At 59.2% G+C, this 12843-nt stretch overlaps 1 protein-coding gene across 20 annotated transcripts in view; it reads right to left on the reverse strand.

Annotated features, from left to right (window-relative positions):
* The window catches only part of Camta1 (calmodulin binding transcription activator 1), a 744390-nt gene that overhangs the window by 215029 nt on the left and 516518 nt on the right, over positions 1-12843 (reverse strand). For 18 of the 20 annotated variants that reach the window (XM_048783672.1, XM_048783671.1, XM_048783676.1 and 15 more), the window contains one exon: positions 9377-9448. The exons of the other annotated variants lie outside the window; for them this stretch is intronic. In XM_048783672.1, coding sequence (XP_048639629.1) covers positions 9377-9448 — 72 coding nt within the window. The remainder of the gene's footprint in view (positions 1-9376; positions 9449-12843) is intronic. 20 annotated transcript variants of the gene reach the window in all.

Raw genomic sequence — 12843 nt, forward strand, 5'->3', positions numbered from 1 at the left:
AAGGGAGTCTGAGGAGCAGATCGTCCCTGCCAGAGGGGGCTGAGCGGGTGGCCGGGGTGACCACTGGTGCGGAGGGGCCGTGTCAGGGCAGAAGGCCGAATGTGGATGTGTCACCCTGACACTGGCATTCAGAGCCCTGGGACTGGACGGGAAGATCCCAGAAGAAGGTGTGGACCGAGGAGAGAAGGCCTGGGCAGTTCAGGGGGGTCCCCCGCTGAGGAGCTGAAGAAACGGGGCTGCAAAGGTCAGGCCACGAGGGAGGTGGCCAGGGGACATCTTAGCAGAAGAGAATGTTCCAGAAGAAGGGATGGGCTGGCCTGGTGAGTGCTGCTGGGAGGTCGGAAGGTGAGGACAGCAAGGGAGAGGCGCTTCCCCCGTGACTGGAGAGGGAGAGGGGACGGAGCAGGTGGGCAAGCGTGAGGGAGAAGCACAGACCAGGAGGAGGCCTGGGGAGGCTGGGAGCCGCCTTCTCTCAGTGACCAGATGGAGAGGAAAGTAGAGCCTTGCACAACTCCCCACCCAGGGAACCCGCGCACCTGGAAAAGGAAGCAGGAAGCCCCCAGGAAGCCCTGCTCATCAGGAGGGAGCAGGAGAGCTGAGAGGGAGACGTGAGGAGCAGCGATCCTCTGCACACCTGTGCACACCCGTGCACACCTGTGCGTGCCTGTGTACACCTGTGCATACTTGTGAACACCTGTGCGTGCCTGTGTACACCTATATATATCTGTGCCTACCTATGCCTACCTGCGTACACTTGGGCATACCTGTGAACACCTGCATATACCTGTGCACAGCTACATATATTAGTGTATACCTCTGTGTATCACCTGCATATACCTGTGCGTACCTGCCTAACCAGAACCATCCGCCATAAGCCTCAGCACGTGGTGTGTGAAGACTGCATCCTGAGACCTGCTGAACCACTGGAGGTGAGCAAAGCGGTGACGGCACCATGTCATGAGATCTCCCTGTTTGACTAGGATCTGCGGCACCCATGAAGACCAGCGTCCCCAGCTGGGGTGCAAGCGGAAGCCCGAGTGATCTGCATGGAGCATGTCACCAGAGACTCCCGTTTCCCATTTCACTCTATCAAACCACATCTGAACTTCGTCCCAGGCCCTTTGAGCCCCTCAGAGGCACAGCAAAGCACTTCCTCGGGCAAACTCCTGTCTTTTGGTTTGGAAAGCATGGCTTCCCCTTTGCTCCAAAGAAGATTAGGATACAGGACAGAATGTCAGCTGCAGATTACAAGAAAAGGATAATTAAATAAAAGCCCCATATTATGAGCCATCTAGAAGGGAATTAAGCAGCTTTTGCATTCTCCTCATCTTTGAAGGATGTGCTATAAAGGGGAGCAGGAATTGTTTGGCTTGATAAATAAAGATAGTAACCAAACTGTAGGGCCCATTGTTCTGCCTTTATATTAAAAGCGATTGCTTAGCCACACTGACATTCACACCACGGAGGCATGGCCCTCTGCAGACGGCAGGATTCAGAGACTGACAAGCTGGGATGATAACTAATTAATAATCCCATCTCTAAGGAGCCACAGCTCTGGTAGCGGCCTCTTTCCTTCCTCCAGGCCAACCCCGGGCAGCCCAGACTCCAGGGCTGAAGGACAGGGGGAGGTCTGCAGGCCAGGCCAGGTGCACCATGGTCCCTGTCACAGTGGGGCAGGGAGCAGAGGGGGCTGGGTGGGAGACGCAGGAGACAAACTGCCAGAATGCAGAGGCTCCTGTCCCTTAACAGACAGTGCGTTCCTACCCAGGGCTGCGGAGCAAATGGGAAGTCGGGGTCTGCAATCTCAGGTGCATCTGGCAGATCTTGCATTTTGTCACTGGAAAGGGGGTCTGGGTGGGACCTCCTAGAGGACTCCCTCACAGCCACCCCCAGCCCAATCTCCCAGAGTAAATCTGCTGGCAGGCTGGTGTGTCCAGAGTCCACCAAGCCCGACACTGAGAGCTCCGTGGGTTGTGCTTCCTCCGCCCCCCTGGTGACCTAGGAGGGAGGCAGTTTATGTCTACTTTACTGAAAAAGAAGTAAGAATCAGAGAGGTTGGGTCACTCGGCCAGAGTCCCCCGGCTAGCAAAGGAGGAAGTGAATTCAAACACTGATGGTCCCAAGCAGGGAGCCCAGGGCCGTCCCCTATACTCAGTGCCCGCCTTGTCCACTGGGTGGGAGCAGAGGGTTCCCTGCCCCAGAGGGCTCTGGCCACAAAAGCAGCCTTTACCCTCAGCACTCTGCAAGGAGAAGGTCAGGTAGCTGCCACCTCCCTTGACCCCACCCTCTCCATCCAAAGCAACCAGATGAAAAAGCAAATCCTCCATCCCTGTCCCCAGCGGAAGGGGAAGCGTGGAATCAGGATGAGGGAATCTTCCAGAATAGGCCCAGTGGCATTCCTCATGAGGGTAATAGCCGTTTTGGGGGAACTGCCATATTTTCTGGAGGCTTTACGTGGGTGCAGCAGTGGCCTTGGCGTCATAAATCGCAATCAAGCAAAGATGTCTACGGAGGAAATACTACCCGCTCTGCCGTGCAGCCTTGGCAAGGGTCCGGAAATCTTAAGGGAATTGAGCAATTTTTTGCATAGTACCGTAAATTCCTGGTGTCTACCTTATCTCCTCGTCACGTTATTCAAGGGACATTAAATGGAGAAAGATGTGGAAGCTGCTGCTTAGAATCAAGCTAACAAGAAGGCCGCTCACGAGTTATCTGTCTGCTTCCACCGTCCCTCCTCTCCTCCTCTCCAAACCTTGCCCTTCTGGCTGCAAAAGAGCTCCCCTCCTCAGGGGTGGCTGCTCCCATTTCCCCAGACAAAGATCCTTCCAGATGGCTTATCAGGCGCGGCTTGGATTTAATTACCCTGGTCTGTATCCTCCAGAGCTGGGGCTCCTGGGCCCCCTGCATCCTCCACCGGCCCCTTCTCCTGCAGTGCGGGGCCTGGTGAAGCCCGTCTCCTGCCACAGCCCCTGCTCTCCTCCCAATACCCAGTGACACAAGCATTTGCTGGAGGCATATTGTTCCTGCTGGACAGCAGGCACTGCCAGGTGACAGTGTTTTTGGTCTGGGGCCAGTGTCCCTCCTGCACGTGCAGGCCTGCTGATGGCCGACCTCAGCACGTGCTCGACGTGCCCCCAGCCTCATTTCCATGTGGTGACAGTAACATATGCAGCCTCACAGACCAGCCGAGAGGCCCAGGCCCATGGCGACTATCGCTGTTACCTCGGACGAGGATGGTGGCGGCTGTCGCCTCCGCGGCCGGGGAGAAGCTTTGGCAGCAGCCGCGGACCTGCCCCTCTGTGGGGCCCTTCCCTTGCACCCTCTTCTGAGCCCAAAGCAGAGAAGGAGAGATTCCAGACCACGCTCCCTCCCCTCCAGTCACCTGGCGCCAGGACAATAGGCCACGCTTCTTCAAAGCGCCTGGACGGGCACCGCCCCGCCTGCCCCGTCTGTAGGTCTCTCACTTCCCCTGGCCTCCTCTTCCCAGGGCAGCCGTGAGAACCAAAGGTCGCTGGACGTGGAGTTCCTGACCAGGGGCAGGTGGCCCATGGCAGGGCTGGGCCTCCCTGAGGCACCAGCAGGAAGAAGAGTGAACAGGGCGTAGCTCAGCCCCAGCCTGCCCTCTGCACCGCCACCGCCACCGCCACCGCTCGCTCTCTGCGGCTGACATCAGACCAGAGGTGCCAGGCCTGGGCTTAGCTCCTGGATCCATGATGCCCAGGCACCTTCTCCTCCCCACTGACCTGGGCATAGGGACCAGGGGCCCCTCGGGCACCAACAGGCTTCACTTCCTTGAAACACATAGGTCAGTGTCCCCTGTGGGACAGTGCCTGCCGGTAGCAGTGCCTCCTGTATTCTAACCCCCACAAAGCCTCACGTCACGGTGCGCCCCATGGAATCTCGCCATGGGGGTCAGGCAGGGCGCTGTTAAAGGGCCACACGGAGCACGCTCCTCATGCTTCATTTCCCGGCCATTTCTGTCCACCCCAATGAAGCCAAAGCTGCTACCGAGCAGTAAGCCTCGGGTATTTCTTATGAAGCTACAGTAGTCTCCAATTAAAAAAAAAAAAAAAAGAAGGAGAAAGAAAAAGAGAAACTATGCCCCTTAAACTCTGTCACGTGTCCAGGGGACTCCTGTGGCTGGAGAGTCCACCCTACCCTGAGTGGTGTGCTCACTGCTAGGACCAAGCCAGGGGCCGGGTGAGGGGGTGTGGTTTCTGGCTGCCCACCTGGGCTTCTGGCTCTTCCTGCCTGACTCACCACTGGGAGCCCTTCCTGAGTGCCAGGGGCAGCGTCCAGGTGGGGCTGTGGGACACTGGGGAGGCAAAGGAGCTGGTCAGAGCCATTCCCTCTCCCTCCAGGCTGAGGAGAAGGGTCTTGGGGGGGGAGACGGCCTGAGCCCGGGGGGGCCTGGGGGGCTCAGGCTTGGGGGCTGGTTCCTCCTGCCAGGAGCAGAGGGAGGAGGGCAGCCGGGCTCCGGGGCGCAGAGTTCCTGTTAAAAGGCCCTCCCCCGAGTCCCTGGGGGGGAAAGCAGAGGAGCTGCAGGGCCTCTGGTAGCTGCAGAGCCTGGCTGCCCCCTCCCTTGGCTCCTGGCAGGAGCCCCAGCCCTGGTCAGGACTGCCAGACCCCTGGGTCTCAGAGCCTGTCCAGTCACAGCTGTCCCATGCTAAGAAGGCCACTGCACCTGCTCCGGCCTGAGCGTCCACTCCATGTAACTGTCTGGCTCCTGCAATATAGCGGATGGGCCAGCAGGCTGTGTTGGGCCTCACAGCAAGCCTGGGGCAGGAGAGGAAGGCCACTGCCCTTGGGGTGGCCAGGTCTTCCTTGCATCTGGCCTTCCTCGCACTCAGCTGATGGGCCACGGAGCCTGGTCTGGGTGGGCCCTGTGCCTGGGCCATGGAGGCTGGCCTGGGTGGGCTCTGTGCCACCACCATGAACCCTGCAGCTTGGCTTCCTGGTGCCTACCCCAGGTGGCAGCAGCGTCCCTGTGCCCACTCCTTCTAGGGAACCAGGGCTAACAGAGGCTCATGGACAGACAGGAAGCCCTCAGCTATCCCACCTTCTGGTCATATTTGTGACCTGTGTCCAATCTCTACTTTCAAATGACTCATTTATAAAAAGGGGTAGATGATGGTGCCCTACGAGGGGCAGCTGGGGCAGCCATAGTGACCTCAGAGCTCTGCACCAGCTGTGCCTCTGTTGCTTGGGAGATTGTGGGACACGGAGGTATGTGGTGGAGTTCTACTGCCAAATGGCATCCAGTGGTGCCAGAGTATGGTCACAGCTGCTGGTCGGGGTGGCCGGGCAGGACTAGAGCCAGCTCCTGGGACTCGGAATCCAGTGCTCCTCTCAGTAGCAGAACATGGCAGAACTTGGACTCGCCTGCTGTTCTCCAGTGATCAGGAGCACCCCACCTCACCCTGTTCCAGTGTCTCCCCGGCCCCCAGGGTCCCTGTCTTCCTGCCAGCCTCTGTGCATGCTGCCTGGGCAGGCTGGAGCTCCCGTGGCCTCTGCCCCAGCAGGCTGGAGTTGGCACCAGGCAGCTCAGACGCAGCCATGGCAGACACGCAGGGACACACCCCCGGCTCCACTCACAGGAAAACATTCATTATGTGCTTTAGAGGACAAGGGTAAAAAGAAAACACTCATTAGAAGCAGAAATAGTTTCCAAATAAACTACAGAATCTGTTGGGAAGTCTGGCCTGAGAAGGGGGCCTACGTTCAGGGTGGGGGAACGTCAGGCGGAGAGTGCTCAGAGGTGGGTGGTGGACGGCAGGCAGCTGAGGCGCTGACGCCTGTTCCCATCGCCACCAGAAAACCCCAAATCGGAGGGGCCAGCAGCAGCCGGCCTGAGGCGGAGGGCCCTCTGTCTGTCTGGCCTGCCTCTGGGCACTGCCTCGCCCAGCAAGCGCATGTCCCAGCGGCTCCAGTGACAGTCCTGTAGACAGTGGGAGCAGAGGCCAGGGCTGTCTAAGGCTGGATCCCTGCCCGACTGCTGACCATGGGGTGACCCTGAGCCTGGCCATGCTCCTTCTGGGCTCAGTGGACCCAGAGACCCTCCTGCCTGTGACAGGAGGAGACCCCAGGGAGGCTGATGGTCTGAGCAAAGGCGATTTGTGCCCCCTGCCTGCGGGGTAGTCCCAGGTCAGCAGGGGCCATGTTGGGTGCTCAAGCCCTGGCTAGCTGGAGAAGTGGAGTGAACCAAGCTCAGATCTTCTGGGCCCAGAGTGACCTGGGGCCCAAGACACCACCCAGGGCAGGGGCAGCCTACCTTCCAGCACCTCTGAGCTGGCTGGTGGCCTCGCATGTTCCCACCAGTCACAGCAAGGACTGTGTTCATCCGTGGGCCAAAAGGGCTTGGGTGCCCTGCCCCGGGGGCTGCCTGCTCGCTCTCACCTACCTCCTCATAGGATGCTTACTAGCCAGGAAGAGAGGGGAGCGGAAGGGACAAATGCCCACGGAGACAGACACAGACAGATTGCGGGGGCGGCGCCTCCCTTGAAAGGAAGCCCACAGCTCAGAGATGCTCGCACCTCGCCACGCAGCTCAGGTCTGCACCCCGCTGCGTGCTGGCCCCGACTCTGTGCTCCTGGCCCCAGTCCGCATGGCCTGCGCCTTCCTTGTCCTGGGGTGGGGGCAGCAGCTGCAGCAGAGCCATACCTCCTGTCCTGTGGCTCATGCTCTGTGCAGGACACTAGGGGGACAGACCAGTCCAGGCAGAGAGAACCCAGGCAGTGTGGGTAGAAGCCCTGCTGTGCTAAGTGGCCCTGAGGTGGCATCCATTGGAGGGTGTCGGAGAACAGAGGTGAGCTCACGGCCAGTGAGCTTCAGAGGCCAGTGGTGGGCTGCTCCTCAAGGGACCCTCCTTTTTCAGAGGCAGCCCCACAAGCTCTCTGCCTCCCCCCACTTTCTAGAAGGTTGCCTGGTGCCAGCCAAGTGGCTTAGCAGGTGGTGGGCTGCGAGGGGTGAGGTCCACTCAGGCCCTGCCCAGCACCTTCTCAGGTGTCCTGTGTGGCCTCCTCAGCTCCCACTGGGGGCACTCCCCTGACACCTTTGCTCCCACGGACTCTTTTCCTGGTAATTGGTGTCAGAGGCAAACTTGAGCCAGTTTCCACCTGGGCCATGTCTCCTGCTTGTTTCCTATTTAATATCAGAGAAATGACACCTGACCAGGCTGTCATTATCATGGTGTAGCCACGAGCACCAGAACCAATTGCCCCGAGCAGTCACGGTGGCTCCTGGCTCTGCAGCAGGACATGACGCTAATTGCTTTGGCTTAAGCTCCTTGACTTCTAATTGCCATCTAGGCTGGCCCGGGCACCCCACACCTGAGCCCATTCCCTCCTTTTACCTGATCACAGAAACAGAGTGATGCTTGAGGTCAGGAGCGGGAGGAGACACCCCCAGAGTGGGGAGGGGAAGCAGAGGCCCTGCAAAGCCACCGAGGAATCTGACCTGTGACACTGGCCCTGGGGGACTCCAGCTTCCCATTGGCTGGAAGGTGATAAGCAGGTGCACGTGAACTGTGCCAGGTTGCACCGTCCAAAGCCAGAGGATGGAGGCAGGAGGGAGGGAGTGCGGGGGCGGGCGGCAGGCGCCCTCCGGGCCTGGGCATCGAGAGGAGTGAGGGAAGTGTGGACTCGCCCCTCGCCCGCCCAGCGGAGCCTAACTCCAGGAAAGCAGATTTAGTGGACTAAAAAGGCACAAGAGTGGGACGGGATGAGGGTGGCAGGTGGAGGCAGGCGCAGAGGAGGCCTGGAGGAGAGGGTGGTCCTCAGGGCAGGTGCCGGCTGTGGCAGGGAGCATGAAGAAGGCAGGCAGTGCCAAAGAAGTGTTCAGAGCAGGGCACGAAGATGGAGGGGCACGAAGATGGAGGGGCAGACCCGGGTTGGGGCCCGGCAAGGCGTTCCCCAGGCTGAAGGCTGCGTGGAGTAAATGTTGCTTCCAAAAGCCAGAATCTGAGCGCGGGGTCACAGGGGCCGGCTCTGACATCTCCAGGTCGGCTCCCAGGTGGGGTCCTGCAGGCCACCCCCTCTCAGGAGAGGAGAGGAGCCCTCTGCCCCATGGTGAAACACCTTCGGGGCAATGCCTGCCGACAGGACACCAGAGCAAACCCTGGGGCTGCACTGAGGTCCTCTCACAAGGTCTGTCAATCATGAACCCCGCACTCTGACGTCAACCGCCACAGGTTGATGGCCAGGGCAACTGACATCAGGCACAGTGACCAGAAACAGCGTCTTGCAATCAGCACATCCCGGTCGTCTCGGCATCATTCTTAATGAACTTGTTGAACCACAGACAATTATTTCTGGGAACCGAGGGAGAAAGGAAAGGGCTTGGAGGCTGGGGCTGGGGGGGAGCCATGGACGGAGGGTTTGACCACACTGAGTGATGGCCTCCTCTTCCAGATGGCCCTGGGCCTCATGGACCCTGCCCAGGACCCGTGGCCTCTCTGCTGTGCCACACACGCCGTCTCTCTGCACACCTGACCCGGAGCTGGGGCTAAGTCCCCGCTGCCAGTTCCCTCCCAACCGACACCTCTCAGTCGGAGGGATCCCCAAACCACCAAGGGCCAGAGTTTTGCTAGCTTGAACACCAGTGGGCGCAGAAGGCAGGACGGAGGCAGGAAAGGCCTCCAGCAGCATCCTGGGTAGAGACAGCCGGAAGGCCTTAGGGGGCAGTGCCCGGCCAAGGGATGTGTGTACAAAGGGCAGCTGCAAACCAGTGGACTGTTTTTGCAAGGAGGTCCAGCTTGACCAGAAGGCTCCCTCACCTTCCCACCCACACGGCAGCACCTTGTACCTGGCCAGATGACCACCCATTGGAAAAAGGCTGGCTGGGCCTCTGCAGGACCCTCCCTGGCTCAGCAACACTGTGCACAAGGAACGCAGGCGGGGCCTCCCTCCACAGGCATGGCAGCCTCCCGCCACCCCCCGCCGTGCCAGACATCACAAATGGGTTACGGAGCTCCTGCCCAAGTCGTGCCAATCAATCCAACTGCTTGCCACATGCGTCTCATGACCAACCCACAGAACAGAAGAACATGCAGCTCTCGGCCGACCTGTTTACAGTCAGGGGCAGGGTGCCACCTCCTTTCTTGTTCTCCTCACAGGAAACCGAGACACCCTGGAACCTTGAGTCACCTAGCTCACTTCCCACTGGGTGGCAAGGGCCGACCTGCCTCCACCTCTCCCCTCCTGGCTCCTGACAACCAGGCCGGCCACCGGCTGGCCTCAGCACCATACAGCTGGAAGCTAGGAAGGCTCCCCAGGGCTGTCAGCCCCAGGCAGCCACGCGCAGGAGCCCCGCGCCCCCTCAGCGCCCTCCACAGACCCTTCCCGAGGTGACGCAAGAAGAATCCAGTCCAGCCACCTACCTGAAGGAGCCAGTAGCACCTCCGGTGGAAGGTGGGGATGATGGAGGAATGGACATAGCAGCCGTACAAGCACTAGGGAGAGAGGAAAAACGAGAGTTCAGTTGGAAAGAGGGAAGGAGGGAGGAAGGCAGACGGCGCAGCAGAGGAGGAGCAGGGGCCGCGGCCCTGCCGCAAGCAGGAGGAGGTGGCCGCACGGGCCCCAGCTAACTGGGGGCAGGGACAGCTAGGAAGCCTCTGGATCACGCCAGCAGGCCATGCAGAGGGCAGCTGGCACCCTACCCTCGGGCCTGGGGGTTTCTGAAAGTTCAGGACAGCCAGGGACCAGGGACATGCACATACGCACGCTCCGGGGACTTGGAGCTACTGGGATGCCCATTCCTCGCGCCAAGGCTAAGACCCTTCTGCGCACCAGGAAGGACCCAAGGCGGCGGAATTGATTCACACACAGGAAACATGCCTCCCGCCAGCTTCTCACCAGGTAGCCCCGGCGGACAGAGGGCCAGGGAGCACCAAGGCTGCACCTCCAGAGCCCGAGGCCCCTTGACACAGCCCCCCTTTCTATTTTTGAGTGTTTGTTTATTCATGTATTTGCTTGTTTGCTTTTTAAGGTCTAACCCTACATCTACTGCACATGGTTTGGTTTTGGAAGAAGACAGGTCAGAGAGCAAGGTGGGTGGAACAGAGGTGTGAGAGTTGTGAAGAGGGACAGTTCCCAGGCGTCACCCAGGCCCAGGGAGGTGACATTGACTCGTGGGTGGCCTGTACCATAGCCCTGCTTCTGGGGGCTGCCTATGCACTCAGGGCTGGGCACCGGGGGCAGGCTTGCTGGTGAGGCAGAGAGGGGCCCTCTCAAAATCCAACTGGCAAATCTGTGTGGGAAGGAGGGGCCTCACTGTAGGCGGCTCATGGGTTCGGAGAGGCTGACTCAGGGCACCTGGGGATGGGGGCCCACCTCTGAGCCAGCGCTGAAAGGTTTCCTTTGGAGCCACCAAATCAAAATTGAATGATCTCCCGTTCCTCGGCTTCAGGGTTCCCTGGCTCCCCGCGGCACCCACTCAAGGAGGGGTGAGGTCACAAAGAAGGAAGGGCCGGGACGGGCCTGAGGACCCTGGGGTGGGGGGAAGGCCTCTGTCCCTGTCTCCTTGCTCAGTTCATGTCACAACAGCTCCCACGCCCTGACACCAGCTCTCCAGGGAGGAATGGCCACCAGCTCCGCAGCTGAAGGTTTCATCAGATATCATTTACACCCCCAAAAAAGACCAAGTGCCATTTGGCTCGTCTCGGAGTCCGTTTGAGCCCTGCCTGTCTGATTAGCAGAGCTGAAAGAGAAATCATTTTGGACTCTGGGATTCTGGCTGTAAGAAAATCAGATTTCCAATATGTTAGAACTTTTACAGAGCGCCGTCAGCTGGGATTTACGCCCTGTACAAACCAAACAAACAAAGCGGAAATTAATTTAAACGATTCCCTTGCAATTCTTGCCCAAGAAATGTATTTATTATTAAGAAGGCAATATTCTTCCCAGACTGCTCTGGATTGCAAGGCACTGCGTTTTGTTTTTGTGTTTTTGATAACTCACTCCTTCTGGGCAAAGGAGGCTTCTGTTTGGACACTTTCTGGAGGAGCCTGGCTGCAGTGGCTGGGCGGCCTGTGACCTCGGCCAGCTGCTTCCCAGGGGCAGTTCCTTCTCTCTGACCCCTGCGGGGAACCAAGGGGAGGGAATTATTGGGAGAAGTTTCTCCTGTCAATGGAAATCCAAGTCCTCTCTGCTCCTCCCACTTAGACGGCAAGCAAACATGGCTGCTTTTCATGGTCTCCCTAGTCTCTGCCTCCCCGTCTGGATGGAGCTTCAGCCTCCCTCACACTCAGAGGTCAGAGAGAATTTACCAATGCCTGCCCTGCCCAGGCTGTGAAAGTGCAGGACCAGAGGAAGGCAGGCCTGTTCTCCCGGAGCTTGCCAGCGCCTCCCTCGCGCCGACCTGGCCCACCTAGAACTGTCCAGGACCATCCAATAAGCAAGACGAAGGTGGAAAGAAAAATGGCCGTGTCTGCATCCAGGCTCATGCATGTTAATCAGAGCAGCCCTCGGGCCTCGCTCAGAACCTCCAGACTCTATTTTTAGATGTTGCTCTGTTCCTCCGACCACTGCGGGGATCTGGGGTCTCTGGTCTCATCAGATGAGAGGCGCCGTGTTCAGAGGGTGGAGAGGGAAGTGGCTGAGCGCAGCCGACAGCCTGGTGTGCATCCGTGGGCATCTGCAGGCCTGGCGGGGCTGCGGGAGCACCACGGCTAAGAAGTCCCCGGGCTTCGGCCTCACCCCAGGGGCCTCGCCCAGCACTTAGATCGCCCTGTGGTTGCTTTACTGTCTTTCCTCCTGCCTGGGGGTCCTGGGGTGGGGACTCTTGGACTTCCTGGGAGAGGACAGACAGCACTTTTCCCTCCTGGCACCCCAGGACACAGGGTGGAGACCACCCCGTGTGGGAAAGGACCCTGCAGAGGAAGCGCTGAAGTTTGCTTCCAGCCCACACTAGAAAACGACCCTGAAACACGGCTCTGTGTTTCCCACGGGAAGGGCTGAGCCTCACGGCAAGGCTTGTCCCCGCTGCTGGCCTGCTGTCCTGGTGCGGAAAGAGGCTCATGGAACCGGCTCCCGTGGGCTGGAGTCACTCGGGGGCTCACCAGGTGGGGGAGTAAGGGAGAGCTGACTGCACCTGGTCCCCCACTGCCAGCTCAGAGGCTCCCCGTCCTCCGGGCTGCCCTTCCAGGTGCCGTTCTGATCATTTCTCTTGCTCTCCCTCTCTCTTTGGGACCAGGATTGAACCCAGGGGCGCTTAACCACTTAACCACTGAGCACATCCCAGCCCTTTTCATGTGTTGAGGCAGGTCTCACTGAGTTGCTTAGGACCTTGCTGAGGCTGGCCTTGACCTTGTGATCCTTCTGTCTCAGCCTCCCAAGAGGCTGGGGTTACAGGTGTGCGCCATCATGCCCAGCTCTGATCACTTCTCTTAGGGTGACCGTGAAGGCTGAAGGCTGATGTGGCAGTGGGAGGCTCAGGACAGTCCCAGACCTGATGCACAAGCAGTTGTGGCAGTGGCCATCCCTGGAGCAGGTGTCAGAGGTTGCGAGGCTGTAAGAGTGAGCAGGAGCAGGGAAGGAGGATCTCTAGCAGCAGGATTTGCTGGCGGTGGAGGATGGAAGGCAGGACAGTGTGGGCTGGGTTGGAGGAGCCCCGAAATTATTTGGATGATGGAGAATCAAGGACATGTGGGGAGATCAACCAAGTCAGATCACAAAAGACCGTAGCAAGGAGGGGAGGCCTTGCTCTCACCCTGGGTCAGTAAGGAGCAAAGTCATGTCATGGCCACATTTGTGCTTTGGAACCTCACTGTGGCAGCAGTGCGGCCAGAGGACAGGAGCAGAGGAAGGCTGGGGCATAAGGACCTGGCTGGAGGAGTTCCTATGAGAT

Source organism: Marmota marmota, unplaced genomic scaffold, assembly GCF_001458135.2.
Source record: "Marmota marmota marmota unplaced genomic scaffold, marMar, whole genome shotgun sequence".
Lineage (NCBI taxonomy): Eukaryota > Metazoa > Chordata > Mammalia > Rodentia > Sciuridae > Marmota > Marmota marmota.